This window comes from Python bivittatus, unplaced genomic scaffold (genome assembly GCF_059951505.1).
Source record: "Python bivittatus isolate LINGU-HERP-01145 unplaced genomic scaffold, Pbiv_v1 ctg000350_np1212, whole genome shotgun sequence".
NCBI lineage: Eukaryota > Metazoa > Chordata > Lepidosauria > Squamata > Pythonidae > Python > Python bivittatus.
In genome coordinates this window covers 39,588,674-39,614,525 of record NW_028277074.1, presented here as the reverse complement: position 1 = coordinate 39,614,525, position 25,852 = coordinate 39,588,674, and the positions used below count along the sequence as shown (strand labels likewise).

At 38.3% G+C, this 25,852-nt stretch overlaps 1 protein-coding gene across 1 annotated transcript in view; it reads right to left on the bottom strand.

Annotated features, from left to right (window-relative positions):
* Positions 1-25,852, bottom strand: part of DHRSX (dehydrogenase/reductase X-linked) — a 122,542-nt gene that overhangs the window by 44,595 nt on the left and 52,095 nt on the right. The window contains exon 6 of the mRNA XM_088144464.1: positions 11,222-11,323. Coding sequence (XP_088000590.1) covers positions 11,222-11,323 — 102 coding nt within the window. The remainder of the gene's footprint in view (positions 1-11,221; positions 11,324-25,852) is intronic.

Sequence of the window (25,852 nt, the reverse complement as noted above, 5' to 3'; positions counted from 1 at the left end):
TTGATACAGTACTTGTTTCCAGCTGTTCAACACCTATTGAGAGGCATTACTTTATGGTTAAGGAAGACAAAGATGAGGAGGAGATGGTGTCATTCTCTGTGCATCAAAACAGGGCATACTCATAGCTATGCTAACAATTTTATCAAGGGTTCACATGGCTCCAAAGAAACTGGGCACAGCAGGTAATCCTCCTTTATATATTCCTTCCGATTAAAAAGACAAATTCATCCATAATACTTCCAGAATAAAATACATGTTGAAATACCTTTTCTGGGAGCAAGATCTACACTGTATTTTTTTTCATACTGGAAATAAGTTTGTTAAGCATGGGGAGACAACCTTGGGCCTTTATCCGGTTGCCCCAATGGATCCCTTGCTCCTCCTTCCTTCTTTTTTGATCCTATCTTGTCCCTCTCCCATCCCCGCTCCAACCCCCACTGCACAGGCCTTAGCTCTATCACCCAAAGTGAAAACCCAGGATACAGGCATAGCAAGTTAAACACATCTTCTGCCACCTTTACCTTTGCCAGAGCTACCACAGATTATGCAACGGCAGATTCCAAGAAATGCTGAAAGGCTGTTTGAGGAGAGCCTTCTCCTGAGGCCACTGAATATGGGGCTTCAAAAATATTTTGCAGATTAAATACCAAGGAAATGTTCTTTCAACCACTTCACCTCATAAAGGCATGACAATTTGCTATACTTATTTTTTTTCTTGCTTACCTCTGAGTAGTAAAACCACTGCAGTAACGCTATTTTTATTTACAAAAAGGAACATTAGAGGTTGCCTTAGAATTCTTAATTTTCTAAAAGATAGGACAAGCATTCAGAAACCATGTTCTCCAAACAGGTACTATTCAAAATTCCCATAGTTTCTGATTCCTCCCTCATCTAGCATATGGTGATGTCACTGGGAGTCATGGAAGTTATAGTCCAAAACATTTTAAAGGTGCCATGTTTAAAAAGATTGATTAGAGGCAGGAATGGCATCATACAGTATGTGGGTTTTACATTTAAAGTGCCTCTGTTTTGATAGAACAACCATTTATGTGCAATTTGCTAATTTAGCTTAGCGAGTTTGATTTCAAAAGCCTTTGATTAATCTGTCATCAACAGAGAAAGTAAGGCAGCAGCAAAAGTGTTTATGAATAATATGTACAGTATACGTCAAGGCAGATTTTGTTTAGACATTCTTCTTCTGCCATTAGAGTATATGCAAGCAGATATGCTTGAAATCAGGATTCTGAGGCAATTCATATAATTATGCATTTAATTCTGACAGTCTGTAGACTACTGACTAAACTATGTACTTAAATTGTTTTATTTATTTATTCATTTATTACATATGCTTCTATGGCACTCAATCATAATTACTCTAAGTGCCTACAGCATAACATGGAATTCTTACAATAAATTATAATATATTGTTTATCGAAATATAATAATAATATCACATAGCTTTAACTTAATTATAATAATAGCATCATAAAAACCATAACGCTAAGCAGACAGATTTAGCTCAAGTATATTCCACGTTCTTGCCTCTGTCCTCAATGAACTTTTAAAAAGCCACATTTTTAAAAGCTACCTAAGTACTTGGAGGAGAGTGAAGTTCTTCTCTTGGTGAGAGGGCATTCCATAGGATGGGAGCAGTTGCAGATAATGCCCACCTCTGAGTCCTCTCTGGTTGCACTTCATGCGGGGTGGGGAACCTCAGCAGGTACAGTATTCTTCACAAGTACTCTTTGGGCAGGCAGATTTATTTGGACTAGGCAGTCTTGAAGATAACCAAGACCCAAGCCATGGAGGACTTTAAACATAATCACCAGGACTTTGAACTGCATCAGAATCAAACGAACAAATAATTCAATTCCCACAATATTGGTGTCATATGACAATACCAGGTTATCTGTGTTAACATGTGGGCTGTGCATTCTGCACTGGTTGCACTTTCTGGATGGTCCTCAAGGGCAGTCCCATATAGAGCACATTACAGTAGTCTACTCCTGAAGTGGCAACTGGCCCAGCAGCTGAAGCAGCACAAAGGCCCTCTGGATAGTTTCTACCTGCTTTTCCAGCAGAAGCTGAGAATCCAAGAGTTCTATTAGATTGTGTGCCAGTTCTTCCTGAGGCAAAACAACTCTAGAGCTAAAAGTGGTATTATCCAGAACCAACTGACTTCCAAAACCACAGCAACTCCATTTAGGGTTGAGTCTCAACCTGATTCTCGCCATCCAGACTTTTACAGCCTCCGGGTATTGGCTCAAGAATTTCACATCTCTTAGACAGCCAGGGTTAGAGATGTATAACTGGATATCGCCAATATACTGAACCCCAAAATGTTGGAGGACCTCCCCCAGCGGCTGCATAACAATGCTTAATAAAATGGAGGAGCTACTGAATCATCCCCTATACACACTATCTAGAACCACCCACTTAAAAAAGAACAGAACGGCCTAAGAATGGTACACCCAATTCCCAACCCTCATAAGTAATCCAGAAGGATACCATGGTTGATGGGATCAAGGGCTGCTGAAAGATCTAGCAGGCCTAGTAGGGTTGTGCTTCCCACATTGAAGCCCAAAGTAGATACAGCATTATGAATTTAAGATCTATCTTAGGAGATAATGGAGGAGAAAGTAACCCATACTAAATGCATAAATATCAATGGCAATAAATAAAATTCCACTGGAATAACTATTCTATGATTAACATTATATTCAGCCAATATGATGACTTAATTCATAAATAAAATAAATGGCTGTGCCTTTTTACAGAAAAAAAAATAATCTATCAGAGAAGAGAAAAATACCAATTCTCCAAAGGAAAATTATCAATAGAAGAAGAGACATCATATGCACTAAAAACGCCTAGAGGAACAATATTTCTGTAGTCTTTCCTTATAAAATATACAGGACTTTCCTGTAATTCCCAGACAGCATGGACTATGAAGGTGGACTACTCCCTGCAATAAATTGCTCTTTATCTCAGAATAACTGTTCTCTACCTCTTCACAGACTTAGAACCAAAGTAGACAGAGCATGCTTGGTATCATCTGGACATACTCTATATCTCTAAATCGCAAAAACAATGGCTAGAAATTACAGTCAATGCATAATCATAACCTGATATGAAACTAAAAATTAGCACTCTACTTAAATGCTTCTCTATCTAACATAATTACTGAAGCCAATGTAAATCAGGAAGAATGAGCTTTTTAATTTGGATATTGTGGTGCATGACTTTAAATGAATTCTGTATTCATTTTCTCAAACAATCGTGTCTAATTTCTAAAGGAACAAAGCAAGGGAACAAAGCTTATTTTGTAAAAAAGTAACGTGTCATAACAAATATCAGTACCCATAAATTATAGTATTATTTGCTGAGCCTAACTGTAGAGAACTGAATGAGTAGATGTGGATTTCCAACAATAATTTTTCATTCAAAGCAATCACACATCATAAATACATATAAACTGATTTCTCATACACATGTTTGCAGCACACCAAAGTAAGTTTTAATTGAAGTATAAAATGTGTTGAGTGCCTATGTAAAATGTTACACTGGATTTTTAAAGTTAAAATTAATTTTATTCTCATATATAGTTTTCTAAAATACATAGATCATTGATAAACTAATCCAGGGTTTCCCAAAATGCACAAATTTAAAGCATGGCTTACTATCAGTATTAAAACCAAGAAGCACACTTTTATAAACTCAAAGCTTAATTGTCAGTGCATGTGGATGCAACAAAAGAAGAACAAATGGAGGAAATCAAGTTTTAACAGAAAAGTTACTTCCAATCAAAACAGATATTTTACTCTAAATAGACCAATGATTTAAATTATTAGAAAATAATTATAAAGCAACGAATCTGTGTATGTGTACTTTACATCAAAGAGACAAAGGGTATTTTATGATTGATTATATGATTTTAACAAATAGTTGCATCAATAATTTAATAAGCAGAACAACTGTAATAATCACCAGCATTAAGGACAGATATGGAAGCAGATAAATTTAGAAACTTAAGTCATGCAGAGACATGGTAGGCACAGATATGTTTAAGACATCACAGGAGCAATTTCTTAATTTAATGGTTCGTTGACTGATTTATCCCTATTAATGACAAGCCTCATGGTGTAATCCTTACCACCACTAATCAACTTTAAATTTTTTTCACAACCCTTGCACAAATTTAGGAGCAGGTTTTTCCAGACGGCTAAATCTGCCAGCCTACTCAAACTCATCTCCTTTTCTGTAGTCCCATCACTTTTTAGGGAAAATGATTGGCGGGGAAAACGAAGGGGAAGGGCGAGGTAGAGGAATTCAGCAATCCCATTCCTTAATGCACTATGTAAATGGTACATAAGGACAGTATCACTCTCCAGAGATCCCAAAAAAGCAGGGTAGGAATTGCCAGCGAGGGCAGCTGTAAGACTGGAATACAGGAAAGGAAAGGAAGTTGTCCAGAATGTGGCAAACAAGAATGTATGAACATTTAAGCTGTATCCCATAAGGCCTAAATCTATCAACTAGAAAATCTAGAAGAGACAAATTCAAACAACTCACAGAGACTCCACTTTGATGTACTCATTAATAATTGGGGATCAAAGTTTTCTTATTTAGTCTCCAAGATACTGTAATATAATACTTTTTTTCTTAGGTCTAAGCTTGCTTAATGAAACTGTGTAAATTTTCCTTCCTTGGTTGTGCACTGTTGTTAGAGGTGTCACATCAGCAAATTTTACACTGGAAAATGTAAAACTAGAGCAGTGTTTCTCAAACTTGGCAACATTAAGCCATGTGGACTTCAACTCCCAGAATTCCCCAGCCAGCATGGCTGGCTTGGGAATTCTGGGAGTTGAAGTCCACATGGCTTAAAGTTGCCAAGTTTGAGAAACACTGAACTAGAGGAAGAAATGGAAGCCCATTCCAGTATTCTCCCAAGAAAATCAAATGGTCTTTCATAAGCCGGAATAATCTGATATGCCCAGAGGCAAAAGAAAGGTTGAGTGCTGCAAAAATATCCATACCATTGTTATGTGGAATGCCAGAACCCTGAACAAAAAACCCTATGACTTTGAAGTAGAAATGTCAAGATTGAACACTGACATTTTGGGAATCCGAAAACTGAAATGGAGTGAAATGGGCGACTTCCCATCAGAGGGGCATCCTATATACAACTGTGGACAAGAAAATCATAGAACACAACAGGTGTCAAGATCAGCGCTTGGCCACAACCCCAGAATGACAGAATGATCTCAATGCAAATCCAAGGGAAGCTGGTCAATATTAGTGATCCAGGTCTCCAACCACAGATGCAGAGAAAGCAAAAGATGAACAGGGCTATGGTGACTTGTCACACCTTGTCAAGGTGGACTGAAATTTCTAACTTAAGAAGCAAAGAAAAATATCTCAAAATGCAAAAAAGAAAAAGAAGGTGAATTGGCTGGTTGCTGATATGAAAATAGAAGAAGACTGGCAGAAAAGCAACAAAGGCAAAGGAAAGGTTGCGCAAGTAAATGCTGAGTTACAGACAAGAGCAAGAGTAATAGGATATGCAAAGGAACTGGTGAGAAGGACAAAAAATTATTTAAGGCAATTACAGAAATCAAGGGTCCCTGTGATGCAAAGATGGACATCATAAAAGACAGAAAAGGCAAAGATCTATTAAAGAAGATATAAAAAAGAACTGCCAAAATCTATGGAAGAACTATACAAAAATATCCTAAAATGAATAATACAAAGGTTTGTTAACTGAATTGCAGACAAATAATTCTGAAAAAACGACATTAAGTGGAGCGTAGAAAATGGGCTCCAAAATTCACAAGAATGGTGATGGTAACCGTGAAATAGAGATACATCTGTTACCTGGGAGAAAAACTAAGACAGATATAGACTAAAGATTAGAAGGAAGAGATACTAACAACAATATATGCAGTGTCAAGGCCAAATGTCTGTGAAAGCAGGAAAATCAGAAAGGTTGAATAAAGAAAATTTATGTCTTTGAATTTTGATGTGAGAATACCTTGGATAACAATAAGTCATATCTAAAGTATTAGATAGTCAAAGACTGCAAACACTAATAATGAAGCTAAAGCTTAAATATTTTGGACTAATGCAAAGATCACTGAAGAAGATCCTGATGTTTGAAAAAAATGAAGGCAACTGAAAAAGCAGCCAACAAAGGTGGCTAAATACTATTGCTAATGATGTAAGCATGAGCTTACAAGAACCCAACTGAGAAAAAATCCAGGCAAAATTATACCCATTAGATCAGGGTTTTTTATGCAATTGATTAAGTTCCATGAGGGATTAAAGGGAAAAAAAAGTCACTCAAATGCAGCCAATTTTCTATCATTAGAGCTTTAACTCTTCATAAGTGTTTGTTACCAGTGGCTCTCTGGACTCAGATCCACGGCCCTGGGCAGCAGACCCACGGAAGCCCTGGCTTTCGGCTGCTGCTTCTCAACACCAGGTCAGTCAACAACAAGGCCCCACTTATACATGATTTGATCACTGAGGAGCGGGCAGACCTGCCATGCATCACTTAGACCTGGCTTTCGGAAATGTCCCTGGCCGGATTTGTGGTGTGGCACCAGCCAAGACCCCAGGACAGAGGAGGAAGAGTCACAGTTGTCTTCCGGGAGTCGGTCGGCCTTCAGGGGTGCTGTTCCACAAGTGGCCATTTGTGAGATCCTGTTCCTGAAGTTGGGTTCCTGAGAGCAGATGGAATTGTTGCTACTGTACCAGCCTCCCTGCTGCATAGCAACCTCCCTGCCTGAGCTACTGGAGGCCGTCTCAGGGCTGGTGGTGGAGTTCCCCAGACTTATGGTTCTGGGGGACTTCAATCTGCCGTTCCTGGGGTGTGCCGCAGAAGCAGCTCGGGAGTTCATATCCACCATGGTGGCCATGGGCCTGTCCCAGATTATTTGTGACTCGACTTGGGACAGTGGTTTCACACTGGACTTGGTTTTCTTGTCAGAGCAGTGGCAAGATGATCTGGAGGGGGAGTTACATCTGTCCCCATTGTCATGGTCAAATCATGTCCTGGTGACCTTGAGATTCTCCTATGCTACCCCCTCCACAGGCAGGCGGGACCTATTCAACTGGTTTGCCCCCGGAGACTAATGGACCCAAAGGGAGCTGGGGGTAAAACCCAAGGATCTGCTGTATGGTCCAGTGGAGGCCTTGGCCACCACCTGGAATAGTAAAGCGGCCAAGGCCTTGGGCAAGATCACGCCCATGCGACCTCTCCTGGTCCATTGAGCCCGATACTCCCCATGATTTATGGAGGAGTTGAGGGTCTTGAAAAGGATTAAGAGATGTCCAGAGTGCTGCTGGAGGAAAACAAGGACAGAACCCGACCCAACACAGGCTAGAGCTGCTATTAAGGCTTACCTTGTGGCAGTAAGAGCGATGAAATGTCAATATTTCTCTGCTCTTATTGCATCTGCAGAATGCCACCTGGCGGCCCTGTTTAAGATCAACCAATCACTTTTGTGAAAGAAGGGCCCAGTGGCCCATTTATAGGGCCGCACTGAGGAGTTTTCTGGGCATCTAGAGGATACAAGTACTTGGATCCGTTCCCAGTTGGATACCAAGCGTGGGGCATGGCCTATGGAGATGCCTAGGGTACGGACTTACCCAGTTATCTGGGAACAGTTTTATTCTGTTGGACTCAAGGAAGTGGGCAGGATCCTGTGGATTGTCAATGCCACCACTTGTCAGCTAGACCCATGCCCCTCCTGGCTGGTTCGGGCTGCTCAGGAGGTGTTATGTGGGTGGGTCCAGGTGATGGTGAATTCATCCTTGAGGGAATGTTTCCAGCCATCTTTAAAGAGGGATTGGTGCATCTCCAACCTCAAGAAACCATCACTGGATCCCACCGTATTGGACAATTTTTATCCAGTCTCCCACTTCCCCTTTTTAAGGAAGGTGGTTGAGAAGATAGTGACATTGCAGCTCCAGGGGATCCTAAATGAAATGGATTATCTGGACCCTTTTCAGTCAGGTTTCAGGCCCAGATATGGGACAGAAACCGCATTGGTCGCACTCATGGATGATCTCTGTCAGGAGCGGGATGGGGGTAGTGCATCCATCCTTGCTCTTCTTAACTCACAGAGGCTTTCGATACCATCAACCATGGTATTCTTTTGGGCCGACTTGGGGAGTTGGGAGTGGGTGGCACAGTTTTGTGCTGGTTCACTTCCTTCCTCCAAGAAGGTTGCAATCAGAGTTGATTGCGAGAGGTCCAGCCCATGTTCCCTCTGTTGTGGGGTACTGCAGGGTTCGGTATTCTCTCCACTCCTTTTTAACATCTACTTGAAACCACTGGGTGAGATCATCCACCGCCATGGGATGAGGTATCATCAATATGCAGATGATACCCAATTATACATCTCCATCCTGGTGATTTGAGTGATGCTGTGACCATCCTTTCACATTGCCTGGAGACTATGGGGGTCTGGATGGGCTGCAACAGGCTTCAACTGAACCCTGGTAAGATGCTGTGGACTGGAGGCCCCCCAAGGATTTACCATCTTTGGTTTTGGACAGGGTTGCACTGCCCCAAACAGACCCGGTACGTAATCTGGGGGTCGTCCTGGACTCACGACTCCTGCTTGAGGAGCAGGTGGCAGTCGTGGCCAGGATGGCCTTTGCCCAACTTCATGTGATGTGCCAGTTACGCCCTTTCCTGGATCAGGAGGTCCTCTGGTCAGTCCTCACTCACGCCCTAGTCATCTCTGGGGTAGACTATTACAATGTGCTCTACATGGGGCTACCCTTGAAAAGTATCCAGAAGCTACAGCTAGTTCAAAATGCACCACGCAATCTTGGGTGCCCCAAGGATGGCGTATGTAACACTTCTGCTGCAGGAGCTGCATTGGGTACCAGTTTGCTTTTGGGTCCAATTCAAGGTGTTGGTTATCACCTTTAAAGCCTTACAAGGCATGGGTCCAGGTTACCTGAGAGACCATCTCACCCCCCCACATCAACCCATCCCACCTGGTCAGGCAGAGAAGGCATGTTACGGATCCCATGCATGAGGGAATGTCAACTGGTGGGTCCCAGGAGGAAAGCCTTCTCTGCCATTGCCCCTGCCCTATGGACTATTCTCCCCCCAGAAGTTAGGCAGGCTCCCACCCTCCCAGCTTTCCAGAAGGAATTGAAGACCTGGCTCTGCCGACTCATGTGGGGTGACAAGAGATACAACCAACCCTAGGCGTGGCTGGTGCCTTGAAGATGTTCCCCGAATCTAATAACTCCTGTCTTTTGGAAGTATTGTATAGGAAACTTGTTGTTGTAGCATATTTTAATTAATATTTATTCTATTTCAATTAATATTTATTCTTTTTTTGTGTAAACCACCCAGAGTCGCTCTGCAGTGAGATGGGGAGTGCAAATTTGAAATATAAATAAATAAATAAATAAACAAACAAGTCAAGCAAACATAAAATAATGTAAAATTAAAATAACGTAAAATAAAATAATGTTAAACAAAATAAACATGAACAATTTACAATACACAAAAACGAAAGGAAAGAAACCCATTACACAGGAAAATACATTAAAAAAGCAAACAAATAAGAAAAAAATATATAATTACAACTATATCCCAAATTCACCAGATCTTGTAAGTCTTTAAAAAAATAACTAAACTTTCAATGTTGACCAGACCTGTCCAAGAATTTTTCCCCCCAAGGGAAAGATACTGTGCGTTTTTTGTTTAATGAATTGTATGATTTTTTTAAAAAAATTGCTAAGTCATGCATCTCTGAAATCAAATCCTTTATATCTGGAATTAAAGTAGTTTTCCATCACTTAAGGATTATTCTTTTTGTTCTTTGTATTTGTTCTGTGATATTAATGGAAATAATAACAGCTTTAGACAGCAATAGCAAGATTATGTGATGAGTAATACCTGTGTCCGTTTGTTTATTAAACCAGGAAGAAAGAAAATCAATAAAAGCCTTGGGTTTTTCATTTTAAAAAATAGACCATGCAATATCGTTAGATATTTTGCTTTCTTGTTACTCTGAATATTTAAATAGCAGCATAAAATAGGTTCTTGAAGCAAAATGCAAGTCTGAAAATGCATATTTTGTCAGTCATATTTTGTTAGGACAACATTATTTTACATGCCTCAGCACTAAATATCCATATGTTGAGTGAATCAGAAACAAAAAGATATGGCAACATAGTCCTGAAATATAACCTATACGATATATATTTCTCACTTTAAATGAGCTGCATTATGCTTCAAAATTTTTAAAGAATTTTACTGTTTTACTGTTCTGAGGTTTATTCACATGGCCAAACTTCATTTGCTGCAATTAAATCAATGAATCGTGAACTCTTTGTGAGCTTCCATAATGCATCATTTAGAATATATGTTTTGAACAAACTGTGTGCAATATCTGTGGATCATTTTGCATGAAAAGAAAATACATGATTGGAGTCAGCAATCGTACTAATCAATCACAGATGACCCCGTTCTGATCATTATGATGTTATGGTTTGGGCTGGTAATCTCTCCCAAGATAATTTCAGAAGGAGTTAGATAATACCTTTTTTGACTAACACATTTCATTAAAAAGCAGAAGCTTTCATGACCTGCAGCTCACTTCATCAGATGCATAGTAACTCAAATCTGTTAGTCAGAAAAGATGGATTTTTACCACCATAGACTAAAACACCTCTCTTCCCCCAATGCCAAGATAATTTCATGTTCCATTTTAACATACATTATAGTTACTTGTATTTAGAGACCCCAAAAACTAAACAAAACAAGCAAATTAAAACAATGAAGATTTGCAAAAGCAATCTAATTTTTTAAAATACTATACAATTGTGAAATTTAGGGAAGAAGAAATAAGTAGGATATTAGTTATCTGAAATAAGCTAAACATAACTGATACAATTATTTCTTTGTATTTAATTTTTTTTTCCTGTCTAAAATTTAGAGCATACTTTTGGAGGGACTCTAAGGACAAATGACAAAAAAAAAAAAAAAATAGTGAGGGGAAGAGGTGCTAATTGTATAAGTGCTTTAGCATAAAAAGGCACAAGAAAATCAGTTGTATTGCTATAGTTATATAATTTTGCTCAAAACTTAAAAGAGGGCTATAAACTATTTTCATTCAAGGAACAGCATGGATTGAGTAGATGAACATTCATACAAAAAAAAAAAAAAAGCAGTCAAATAAAAACTCACCATTATTGATCAGGACATGAAGTGGGCAATTCTTTGCCTTAAACTCTTTAACACATTGACAGACGGACTTCATGGAAGCCAAATCACAGTATAAAAATTCCACTGAAGGAGAAAGGAAAACAATTACAAATTAGTGACTAGCAAAACAAATTACATGTATTCTGATTAGGAAATTATACAATTTTCAAATTTATTTGAAACGTTATTTGTAGCCTTGCAATATTTCTGCAGCATGTAGTATATTTTTGCAGGCTATCTTTAATTTTTTCTGTATATTTCATGCTTTATATTTTATAATTGTTTGCCTTAAATTATAAGCTGATCAGAATTGTCCTGGAGTTGGTGTTGTCGAAATCTAATGAAATAAATAAATAGTTCCCTAGGTCCTATTTTAAAGATGCAGGCATATGTCTTCCTTTATAGGTACCTTTAATAAACTCCATTGGCCAGTTTGGGTTACTATGGTAAAGTAATATCTGTTTTGTCAAGCTTGATCCTACTGATTTCATAGACAAGTCCACATTTTGGGGGCAGGGGGGAGGGCAAACACTACAGAAGTAGTTTGCACTCCCTTCTTCCAGGATGTGTTTTTGACTTTCCAGTCTATCCAAGTATACGACCCTGCTTAGCTTTTCAAGATAAGCAAAGGCCACCTTTGCAAAAACTGTATCTGGCCATTTGTAATGGTACAATCCCATATCAAGGTTTGCTTCCATTTTTTTCCAAGAAGCCAAATTCAATTGTTATATTTATTTGTAGGCTCTTCTACTCAACTGATGGCATACAGTTACCGAAATACATAATTTTAGTTAGAAAACAAAATAAATACATTATTTAACAATTTAATCAATCAAACCCCAAGGCCATAAATCACAATAAAATAGTACATTAACCAAAATCAAACATTCAAAACTAACCTCCTTCCTACTCATTATGCAGACAAAAAGCCAAATCAACCCTGTTCCAAGGCTTGTTAAAAACATCTTTACAGATGTTTTTGAAGATCAGGAGGCAAAGGGACATTTGAATATCCTTTTTCCAGAGGAAGGAGACAGAAAATAAAAAGGCATGCTTCTGTGATCCCCGTAGATAGCAATCTTTCATTAAGAGAACATGACAGAACCCACTGTATTGGATCTTCCTGGGTGGAGACATGTTACTGGGAAAAGGTAGTCACACTGATAACCAGGCCCTGAACCATGAGGAGCTTTAAAGGTGATAATCAGCACCTTGAACTGTCCTTGGAAGCTAAGTGATAGTGTTACTATGATTACCTTGATGTGTGCCCAGAGTTATTCAAGTCACCACATTCTGGACCAGTTGTAGCTTCTGAATGCTCTTCAAAAGCAGTCCCATTTAGAATGTGTTGTAATAATCCAATGGACAGGTGACGAAGGTATGACTAACAGTGAATAATGTTTCATGTTCCAAGAATGGTTATTATTTGTACATTAGATGAAGCTGGAAAATGCCCTCTTGGCCACAAATGCTAACTGCTCTCAAGCAAAAGTTGCGAGTCCAAATTGTGAACCAGTTCATTTGGGAAAGAAGATGAAGTTATATCAGCACTCCAGTCATTACCAAGTCAAAAGGCTACAGAACTTGATGGAATATCTACAGAAATATCCAAGCAACAAAAGAAGAATCACTAAAACACCTGTCCCCAATCCCCCAGGTCCCTTACCTCTGGTGATCCTAGAAAAAGAAGTGCAAGGTCTGTTTCAAAAGCAAAAGATTGGAAAAGCTCCAGGTCCAGACGGTGTGACCACCTCGTGTCTGAAAGTTTGTGCAGAACTGGTCCCCATTTTCACACATATTTTTAATAAATCGCTGAAGATGGGTTAGGTCCCTTCTTGTTTTAAGAGCTCTACAATCATCCCAGTTCCTAAGAAATCCCCCATTAGTGAGCTGAATGACTACAGACCGGTTGCACTGACATCTGTGGTCATGAAGACCTTTGAGAGGTTAATGTTGGCTCACTTGAAAGCCATCACGGATCCCCTGTTAGATCCACTGCAGTTTGCTTATCGTGGAAACAGGTCAGTGGATGATGCTGTTAATATGTCCTTGCACTATATTCTGCAACACCTTGAATTTCCGGGGTCTTATGCACGAGTTCTTTTTGTGGACTTCAGTTCAGCATTTAATACTATTGTACCAGAAATTCTTTACAACAAACTGATCCAGCTTACTGTGCCTGAGCATACCTGTAGGTGGATAATCAGTTTTCTAACAGATAGGAAACAACACGTGAGGTTAGGCAAAATTACATCCAGTACCTGGTTAATCAGTACTGGTGCCCCTCAGGGATGTGTGCTTTCCCCATTGCTTTTCTCCTTTTATACCAATGACTGCATTTCAAAAGACTCTTCTGTTAAAACCTTGAAATATGCGGATGATACAACTGTCATTGGTCTAATTCGCAATGGAAATGAGTCAGCATATAGACGGGAGGTTCAACAACTGGTCTTGTGGTGTGGTTGTAATAACTTGGAATTGAATACACTTAAAACCGTGGAGATGATTGTGGACTTTAGGAAGAATCCTTCTAATACTCCTCCCCTTACCATACTCAACAGCCTAGTACCAGAGGTAGAGTCCTTCAAGTTCCTGGATTCTATACTTTCCCAAGACCTGAAATGGACGTTTAACATTACAGCCATTAAAAAGGCACAGCAAAGGATGTTCTTCCTGCGGCAACTTAGGAAGTTTAAATTATCCCAGGAGCTCTTGGTAGAGTTTTACAGGGGAATCATTGAGTCTGTTATCTGTTCCTCTATAACTGTCTGGTTTGATTCCGCAACCAAACAGGACAGACTCAGACTCCAACGGATAGTTAAGTCTGCAGAAAGGATAATTGCAACCCGTCTGCCTTCTATAGAAGAACTATATACTGTAAGGGTCAAAAGGAGGGCAGAGAGGATATCTGCAGACTCTTCTCATCCTGGATATAATCTGTTCCAACTTCTTCCTTCAGGACGGCGCTATAGAGCTCCAAATGTTAAAACATCTAGACATCGGAATAGTTTTTTCCCTTGTGCCATTGCTCTGTTAAATACTATATGATTTGATATGTATTGGACAGTGGCTTCTTCTTTTGGAAAAGTTATTTTACTGGGCAGTGTTATTGTTATTGTTTATTAATTTTCTGTTATCTAAACGCACCATTGATCTTGCTATTCGTCACCGAAAACAAATTCCTTGTATGTATTTTATACTTGGTCATTAAAGTATTTTGTATTGTATTGTATTGTAAAGGTTCTAAACAAGCTATTTCAGCAAATCTGGAGAATTTGCTGTAGCCATCAGATTGAAAGAGGTCAGTCTAAATTCCAGTACCAAAGAAAGAAGACTTAACAGAGTATGCAGACTATCATACAATACTTTATTTTACATGCTAGCAAAATAATGCTTGGGATCATCCAACGTAGATTAGAGTTGCCAGATATTCAAGGTGACTTTAAAAAGGCTGAGGAATACAAGACATTACTGCTGATGTACACTGGATAATTGAGAAACCCAAAGAATACCATAAGTCAATGTGTGCTTCTTTGATTATAGAAAGACCTTAGAATGTGTTGATCGTGCCAAGAGATGGAATGTGCTTAAAAAAATGGGAATCCCAAAACTTCTCACTGTCCTCATGTGAAACCTATAAACAGGTTGGGAAGTCACAGTCTGGACAGAACATGACAAAGCAGACTGGTTTCACACTGTCCAAGAAGTGAGACAAGGTTATATACTGCTGATTTTGACCCATAAATCCCTGTATAACTGGATACCTTAGGAAACATCTTTAGGTTGAATCAGTCTAGCCTTTGGGTACAAGCACAAAGGGCATGCTTATGGTTCTTATCCTTAAGAGACCAAAGGGACATAGACATGAAGGCAATCCTTGGTAACAGCCCCCTTGCTGTGTCAGAGTATCTCCCGACTTCCTTTCCACAGAGTCCAGATAATGGTTTTGTTGCAATCAATGCTCGGCGATTGACTTTTAATACTGTTATGATTGCAAGGCATTTGGGCTTTTGATTTTCTTGGATTAATATCTAATTTGTACATATTATACTTTCAATTTTATTGTAAAATCAGACAATCATGGGAGCAGAGTAGTATATGAATTCATGTATATAAATAAATATCACAACTTCATATTTTCAGAAGACAATCAATGTATATTAGCCTAAAATACTTCACATTTGCTATGATCAAAATGTTGTATATCTCTGCAAATCAGTCAGAACTCCTCTAAAGCAAGACAACATGCAAAACAAATGCAATTAATTAATAAGCCTCTTTTCATTCTTTGTTCTAGCTAGTCTCTGTGGGTAAAAATGAAAGTAAGTGGGCTTCAAAATCTAGATATATAATAAATTGCATATTAGAATTAGATTGTAATACAGAGGCTACACTCAGGCACACTCTGAAATTCTATTCTTCAAAGTAATGATCTTTAGGACCTTGGGGCTTAACTAGCCTATTTATTATTTATTTGTAAAATGCCTACAGTATTGTGAAATGTTTTATCAGTTAAGAACAATTCCAAGCAGAATTCTTAAGTTTTCTCTGTTGAAGACTTGTGGCAGTACGTAGAAGCAAAGTGCTGTCTGTTATTCTGTCACTAAAATTCCAAAAATGAATTCCCAGGCAAGCTGTTTCTTCCTCAATGATAACACAGGTTTGGAAAAGAACTGGTAACATACTTTTCTCCCAGACAGCAGCTTTCTCTCAAGAAAGGGAAAACTATTGGAGTGGCAAGAAAAAAGGAAGAAGCTTATTAGACTATGAGAGAGAGTTTGAGGAAGAAAAAGGACAGATTGCTGGTGAACCCAAATGGATTCTAGGCAGTGTTAGGGCTGATGACTTGTTTTTTCCAGGGAAGGTTGGGGCAAGACTCCTGAAATGTTTGTGGGGTGGGTTTGGATAAAATCACTGAAGAAGCATGATAGCTGATGAGAGCTAAGTCTTCTCAATGCAGAAGCTCTTGCCAAGGGGAGGCTGAAGGATGGGGACCAAGTCCGGTGAGCCTGAGAAAGAATGTCAGCCAGTGTAATTAACATTCTTGCTTAGCTCTAAAAAGCAAGGGGATGGTTGAGATACTATATACCTAAATAGTCACCAGATTAAGCTAAAGACTTTGCACAAAAACACTTGACTTACATTTATTGGTGCAACGACCAATAAATCACTGCCCATTCCTACTGCTGTATCACCGAGGCAAAGGGAGGAGGGGCAGAGGGAAGAAATCACACTTGGTGAATTGCCTTAACTGATTATTGCACAGAGAGCTTTACATGCCTGTAAATGAAATTAAGAAATTTGCTTTTCTCTGTTAATAAACAAGCAAACAAACAAAATATTCCCAAGGAGGCTTTTGTAAGCTATGTGTTGGATCATTTCCCATGCCTTCTGTGTCACAGCGCCTGCCATGATATCCCCCCAGAGAACTGGATGGCTCCCACTCTGCTGATGTTCCGGAACGATTAAAGACCTGGCTATTCCCTCAGCTTTTGAGCATGATAAAGTTTCAGCTCATGTTGGATACGGTTTTTGTTTGTTGGTTGGTTTATAAGTTTGTCTTAGGGGTGTTCATCTCTTTTTTGTCTTTTGTCTTTTTTTACTTTTTAACTGGGAGTTAGGTGCCCTATAAATTGTATAAACAAATAACAAATAAAACTTAAGCTGTAAAAGTTAAATCTCATTCAGCCATCAATAATATATGTTCTAGGATAAGAAGAAATGATGCAAGACTTTGGAATGCTTAATAGATCTGTAGAAAGAAAGGAAGCTATAAAAATATGGAAAATGCACTCATTCAGGATCCATTCTAATAAAAACTAATTGCAATATAAGTATTTACACCTACGTGTAGTCACAACTGAAAATCCTTATGGTCTAGCATAAGTTTTTGGATTTGGGGGGGGGGGCTTTGCCTTATGATTCTAAATTTGTCTAAGAATAGAAATCACCCAAATCTAAAAATGGAAACTCTAGCAACACATGCTGACAAATTATCCTCTGTTCTTCTAAAAATCAATTTAATTCAGAATGTCATTCTTCTGCACAGACACAAATGTTTATAGCAGCAAATGCACCTGTATTTCTATTCTCTGAGCTGAAAACCTTTTGTCATTCCACCTAGAAAATACTTTCATAAAAAGCAACATAATTACATCTTTGTCAGGTACTGAGGGGGAACAAACAAGGTGTAGCCTCACAAAAATATTTCCATTCTATCATGCTATGAATGTTGCAGCCAACCCATATGGATAAACACAGGGATATGATTCATTCTTGAGAATAATGCATGGGATTCTTTTTTTCTGGCTATTGGTGCCAAAATGTACCTCGAGAACAGGGTCACACTTCATTCTTTTCATGCCACTGACAGCAAAATAGAGTTGGCAAAGAACCAACTACTGAAGTATGCTTTTTGCAAGGTGACTTTGAGTGGAGACTGCTGGATCCTAGAAGTATCTTGTAGACTACAAAATACAGTCACTGCATATGCTATGCCCGCATCAGGCTAATTAATTTCTGTGATGGGGAAATAGGGTAGAAGATAAAGCATGTGTACATTTGTCTGAGCACCTGAGAGTACTTAGAATTCTCAGAAAAAAATTCAACAACCTTTGAACAGCAACCTATACTTTGGTCCTCTGCTGAGGGCAATATTTTGATTTCTGCTTAACAGTAACAATAGAAATGAACTATATAATGAGAATGTTGGCTCATTGCAGATGCAAATCTTAGTAGAACCATCAATTTCCTCACCTTTGTATCGTAATATATACTTTAAAAAACCAAAGAGGAACACAATGTTCTCATAATTTGAACATACATCTTTGTCGGCAGTTCTGTTCTATGCCTAGTGTGTATATACATTTGAACAATACAAGTAATCACTGCAAATGGGACATCAACAAAAAAACAAAGTAGAGTCAAGTCAATAGAAGAGGTCAGTCCTACTGCCTTGGGATGATGGAAGGTGTAATCTAAAACATCTGGAGCAGCAGAAAATACAAAGATGAGTCTTTACTCAAGTCATGGCTGCTCTCCCTTCACAACCTTATATGTACAGAAAGTACTTTCACAAGGTTTGACTCTATGTCAGCATTTCCCAACCTGGCACTCTCCATAAGTGTAAAAAGTACAACTTCCAGAATTCTCAGAGAGCAGGGTCGAGGAATTCTGGAAGCTGCAATCTTACATGCTGGAAGGTTGCCCAGTTAGGAGGAATGCCTTAGTTAATGGAAGGTTGATAATATTTTAGAAACTATTTCTATACTGTAAATCATCCCTCCCCCCAATAATATAAAGCTTCCTCTGACAAAAAGAAAGAAGTTGAGCCAACCACATGCTAGTACAAAATCACCTAGACCGCCTGGAATTTGCTAATACAGTTCAATTACAAGTAATTACTACTAACTGGGATTAAGTTAGAGCTTTGCTAGGAAGAAAAATGCATAAAAGTTGAGATCCAGCCTGTTTGCCCACTTTAACTATAGAATTATTATTGGTTGCACAATCAGCCAGATGTTTATATGGGATTTGGCATTTTTATCCACCTATCGTGTCCTTCCCAAGGACCTGGGATAGGCAGATGTTGTTTGATGGTGTTAAAGGTATCGTTACAGGATGTAAGCTGTTCCAAGTAAAGCTGCCTTTTGCTATTGACTGACTGAGATTTTGTCAGTGCCAATGGCCTTCAAGTGGTGCTTCAAATGTTTTGGAATTGCACCTAAGGTGCCTATTACTATTGGTACAATCTTTGTTTTCTTTTGCCACATCATTCTACTTCTATTTGCAGGTCTTTGCACTCTGTGATTTTCTCCAGTTCTTTCTCTTCTATTATTTTGCTGTCTCCAAGTATTGCAATGTCCACCATCCAAACTTTTTTGTCTTCCTTATCAACAATCGTTAAGTCTGGGATGTTGTGTGGGAGGTGCTTGTCTGTTTGAATTCTAAAGTCCCAGAGCACTTTCGCTTCTTCATTTTCTATTACTTTGTCTGTTTTGTGGTCCCACCAGTTCTTGCTTGCAGGCAGATGGTATTTCTTGCAAATATTCCAATGCACCATTGTTGCTACTTTGTCATGCTGTTATTTCTAATCAGTCTGTGCGATCTTCTTGCAGCAGCTAACTAGGTGATCCCGTTTCTTCAGTTTCTTTGCAGAGGTGGCATTTCCTGTCTGTTGCTGTCTTCTCAATTCTGGCTTTGTATGCATTTATTCTTAAGGCTTGGTCTTGGGCAGCCAGAATCAGCCCCTCTGTCTCTTTCTTCAACTTTCCTGCTCTTAGCCATTGCCAGGTCTTGTGTGTGTGTGTAATACTTTGCCTTGCCATGTCTCTTTTCTATTCTTCATTTGGTTTTATAGGCCAGTTTGGTCTCTTTGGTATTCAGTAAGCCTTCATGTGTACTAGCTTCAGTGCATCTTCTTCACTGTCCTTCAGATATTCGTCCAATGCCCTTTTTTCTTCTTCAACTGTCTGGTGTGCTTGTAATATTCCACGCCCACTTATCCTCTGCAAGTAGAGTCTGTAAGCATTGCTGCGTGGATGAAGGGTGTGATTCATTGTCATTATTTTTCTGGTCTTTCTATCCAGGGCTTGTAGTTCTACTTGAGTCCAGTCAACTATTACAGCTGTATATCTAATGACTGGAATTGCCCAGCTATTAATTGCCTTGATGGTATTTCCTCTAAGATCTTCTTAGATATTCACTCCTAACCTTCTTCTTGACTTCAATGCACTTGATGTTGTCAGCTTGATTATTTAGATTTTTATCCCGCTTTTTATTTTATATATAAATATATAAATATGCGCACATGCGCGCGCACACACACACATTTGGTCAAATAAAGGCTCCAAACATACTTAATACTCCTGTCTCCTATTTTCCCCACAACCACACCCTAGAACTCAGAGTCTCCTGATATTTCTTTAAAATGGGGGGGGGGAGAATTTTGTTTTCCATTCACCCATTCTAATATAGATCTCTGTCCTCGTTTAATAAAACAGAACTGCATCTAAACTATTCTGCTGATAACCCCATTAAAGCAATACATTATACGAATCCTTGTTCCAGTTACCTTTATGAGCACTTACTGAACCAAAAAAGCACAGAAGAGAAAATAGGCTGCACACAGAACTTGTTCAGCTATGGTTTTATTTCTATCAGAAAGTCTCTGAGCTTTCCTACAATCTACTGTATATCCCATACACTTAAGTATAGTAAAGAACTATCCTTTCAGATAGATAAATCACATATTCTTATAGAACATCAATACATGATCTAAATAGCTAACACATGCACAACAATCTGTTTATGAAAATCACTGTTGCTGAGACAAGAAACAGACTCTCCGAAGTAATTTGGTTTCATCTAGGCAGTATTCGCATGAGATCAAGAAAATGCTAATTTTCTAACAAAAATATGCATCCTTAAAATTGTGTTCAGAGAACAGAAAATGAGATTAAAGTGATACAGGAAATTACAGGTCTCTTTAATACCCATAAATTGAGACAATATTAATGAAAGAGTCAAGCTTATAGCATGTGTTTTGCAAGAACTAATACTTATAGAAAGGTATTTCTTGTGAGTGAAATTACTGTGGGACAATGGTGTGTAAAACAATAAATAAGTGTTGACATTTTGCTAGCCTCCTTAGGGCAGACATGAAAACAAATCTGGTAACCAATGTCACCTCCTTGTAAACTGTCTGTGTTCAAATATACATTCAACCAGTCGCTAGCCACCATGTAGATTCTTGTTCCACTAACCTTCTGTACATTTTCTGAGGGAATCTACAAACATGCTGATAATAATCAAACAGACATTGTACTGTATACTTGGGCCATGAAAAGCCTTTGAAAACAAAATCCCACACATGCTGGCTGGGGAATTCTGGGAGTTGAAGTCCACTTATCTTAAAGTTGCCAAGGTTGCAAAACACTGCTTTATACAGTGGAACTGTGGAAAGGGGGACTTATCCTGAACTTTTACTGGAACCCAAATTAGTGCTTTGACTTGCTAATAAATGAACTGGAGTTAGGGATAAGTGCTGAAGTCGAGTTTGCCAATCATGCCAAATTATTCATAGAGATAAAATCCCAAAAAGATCTAGAAGAGCTCCCAAAGGATCTATCCAAACTGAGCAAATGGGCTTCAAAATAGCAAAGCAGTAAAATGATGGGCATTAATTCAAATACTCCAGTTTAAATGTAAACAAATGGCATACAGTCAGGTCCAGAAATATTGGGACATCGACACAATTCTAACATCTTTGGCTCTATACATCACCACAATGGATTTGGAATGAAACAAACACAATGTGCGTTAACTGCAGACTGTCAGCTTTAATTTGAGGGTATGTACATCCAACTCAGGTGAACGGTGTAGGAATTACAACAGTTTGCATATGTGCCTCCCACTTGGTAAGGGACCAAAAGTAATGGGACAATTGGCTTCTCAGCTGTTCCATGGCCAGGTGTGTGATATCCCCTCAGTACCCCAATTACAATGTGCAGATAAAAGGCCCAGAGTTCATTTCAAGTGTGCTATTTGCATGTGGAATCGGTTGCTGTCAACTCTCAAGATGAGATCCAAAGAGCTGTCACTATCAGTGAAGCAAGCCATCATTAGGCTGAAGAAACAAAACAAACCCATCAGAGAGATAGCAAGAACATTAGGCATGGCCAAAACAACTGTTTGGAACATTCTCAAAAAGAAGGAACGCACCGGTGAGCTCAGCAACACCAAAAGACCCGGGTGACAACGGAAAACAACTGTGGTGGATGACCGAAGAATTCGTTCCCTGATGAAGAAAACACCCTTCACAACAGTTGGCCAGATCAAGAACACTCTCCAGGAGGTAGGTGTATGTGTGAAAGTCAACAATCAAAAAAAGACTTCACCAGAGTGAATTCAGAGGGTTCACCACAAGATGTAAACCATTGGTGAGCCTCAAAAACAGGAAGGCCAGATTAGAGTTTGCCAAACGACATCTAAAAAAGCCTTCACAGTTCTGGAACAACATCCTATGGACAGATGAGACCAAGATCAACTTGTACCAGAGTGATGGGAAGAGAAGAGTATGGAGAAGGAAAGGAACTGCTCATGATCCTAAGCATACCACCTCATCAGTGAAGCATGGTGGTGTCATGGCGTGGGCATGTATGGCTGCCAATGGAACTGGTTCTCTTGTATTTATTGATGATGTGACTGCTGACAAAAGCAGGAGGATGAATTCTGCAGTGTTTCGGGCAATATTATCTGCTCACATTCAGCCAAATGCTGCAGAACCCATTGGACGGCGCTTCACAGTACAGATGGACAATGACCCAAAGCATACTGCAAAAGCAACCAAAGAGTTTTTGAAGGGACAGAAGTGGAATGTTATGCAATGGCCAAGTCAATCACCTGACCTGAATCCCATTGAGCATGCATTTCACTTGCTGAAGACAAAACTGAAGGGAAAATCCCCCAAGAACAAGCAGGAACTGAAGACAGTTGCAGTAGAGGCCTGGCAGAGCATCACCAGGGATGAAACCCAGAGTCTGGTGATGTCTATGCGTTCCAGACTTCAGGCTGTGATTGACTGCAACGGATTTGCAACCAAGTATTAAAAAGGGAAAGTTTGATGTATGATTGTTATTCTGTCCCATTACTTTTGGTCCCTTACCAAGTGGGAGGCACATATGCAAACTGTTGTAATTCCTACACCGTTCACCTGAGTTGGATGTACATACCCTCAAATTAAAGCTGACAGTCTACAGTTAACGCACATTGTGTTTGTTTCATTCCAAATCCATTGTGGTGGTGTATAGAGCCAAAGATGTTAGAATTGTGTCGATGTCCCAATATTTCTGGACCTGACTGTACGTGATTGATCGGTGAAGGGACTTCTCAGGATCTTATGAGTCTTGGGGTGGTGAAAGCAGTAGCTGGTATGTTAAAATTTGTGAACTTCATGCAAGGAATAATTAATAAAGGGAATACAATTAAAATAGCTAATATAGTAATGATTTCACATTAAATTTTGCTATGAGAGAATTAAAGTATACCTAATTATTTCTATAATTCTATAAATTGCAAATAAATTTAAAACAGAAAAATAGTTATTAAAAACTAGAAATATATTAGGTACTTGCAATAGTGGTTAAGCATTAGAAAATGAAAGCTTGAATACATTTTATTCTGCGTGGAATAACTAACATTCTTATCTATTATTAAAGATCTTTAACTATCTGCATATAGGAGTACAATATTAAAATAAAGAAAAGAACAGCAACTTCATAGACATGATTTGTAAAGAAACTGGATACTGGAATAACCATACAGGAGTTTATCAAGGCAATAACAGTTAATCTAATTTAATAAATAAACATTTTAAAAATATTTTCATGCATGCATTTATTTTTGTACGTAACTTGAGGGATAAGCTCCCATTTTATGTGATAAACATGCTTCACTCTATTTGCATCTTATAGATTACTCACTTATAGATTACTTGGCACTTCCCTTTAAATAAATAAAGGAGAATAAATTATCCTTTCTAGAGTGATTAGTAAATATTTGATGTTAAAACATAAATAACTCCAGCTTCTGAATCAGTTATACTATTAATTGAATTTGGACTCCTGTTAAATGAAATGGTTGCTGGCTTCTCTAAATTTCCCTAATAAATAACTGCAAAATACTTTATATCACAAAAATGGAGCATGTCAATAGTCTCTCACTACAAGAAAAGAAGAAATGGAATTTTAATCTAATTGCTATTGTCTTGTCATTAAATGCATATGTCTTTCATATATATCATGATCTCTTTAGTAATGCCACAGCAATATACAGTACTGATTGGTAAATAGCCAGCAATCAACAAATTGTAAACATATATCTAATTGGAGAACTTTCCAACATTGCAACTTGTTCCTTTTAATTTAAAGATGTGGATGACACTCGCAATCTCATAAGAACATTAGAAAAACAGCACTGGATCAAATACTTTCAGTTTTATTTTATTTCTTTCATATTATAATGATTATACTCCAATTAGAGGGTTGGGCCCTATCTTCTTCATATATTTCAATACTTTCAAAGAGGGGCTGAGTGGGACATAAAGATATTTTATGAAGAAAAAACTGAATAGGTGTCTCCTTTTTTATGCCAAACATGGTCCCTATAAACAATATGTAACAATTATAGTCCTGAAAAAAAGAATTAAACTATAATGTAGTAGCCTATCTGCCTATACAGAGAAATCAAAACAAAACAGCAAAAGAAAATAACTGGATGCAGCAAAGAACATTTAAATTCTTTACTCCCACACTGCTTGAGCTTCTATTGAACAGAGCTGTGCATGGCTCCAACAGGGTGCTGCTAAGGGAAATAATAGGGCTGCACAAATCCTCTGAAAAAGGAAAATGTGGGAGTGTGTACAAAGCACTGTTTAGAATCATTTAGGCAACCACGTATTTTTCCAGGCTCCACAGCTGCTTTGGAAGTTGCTCCTGGCTGTCTGTGCATGTTCTTTCAAAGGATTTGCATAGTCCTAGAAAAAAAATGGACTGGATGAACTGCTACGACCTTGCAGCACCGGACTCCATTCGTCTAACACTTGAAGGCTAACAGTACCGCAATATTTCATTTCAATCTTATCTATGAAAACATTCATAAATCACCATGTTTGTATTCATGCTTTATTTAGGCTGTAGTCATATATCCATTTAGATAGGAATATGTCCCATTGACTCAAAAATTTATTTCTCAGAAAAGTATTATATAGGAAGGCAATCAGAAAGCAAATAATAGCTTTCGAGATAAAGACATATTGGAAGTATTTGATACAAATGATTCTTGGGTAGGGAGATATTTGCTTTTAAAATAATTTTATTATTTAAAAACTATCATTCACATTCCCAGAAGACAGAAGTAAATGCAAAGAATGGAGGCAGGTATCAGTTACACTTGGGGAAAATCAACCATCTGCGGACAAAATGAGAAACTCAATCTTTTTGTTGGTTTCTTCATTCTATCAGTCCTAGGCAAACTGAAACTATTGTAAGACCTGATAAGGTATAATTTGCAATCAAAAGACACATTTAATCTTAAGAAGGTGACTATATGAATTTATATATCAATACATTTAGAATCAACCAATTTTTATTTATTTATTTTGGTCCTCTATTGCTGCATCTGATGAACCATCTATATATTTTGAAAAGGACTGGAGAGTCTGAAAGCTTGGGCAATATTTTTATGATCTTTGAACTGACCTTAAAAAAGTTCTTTGAAAATGGAATGGAATGGAATGGAATATGAGATGGGGATCCCATGGGAAAAAAATGAAGCAATAAGCTCTCTATATTCTTGCTTTAAATAGCTTTGTAGAAGCCTGTCTTCTAGAATTATGAGTTGAACTGGTTCTTTTCTCTGACTGTCTTTTTAATCCAAAGGAAGAGTGCCATGAATAAAGTAATTTAGATCCAAAAGGGAATCCATTTTGAATGACTTTAAAGAGTTCATAATACAAGATGGCAGGACAGAATTTTCCTTCTGAACGAAGAATTAAATGCCTGACATGTATCATATGGTTTAAAAGCCATAGCAATTTGGCTAAAATAAAGCTGT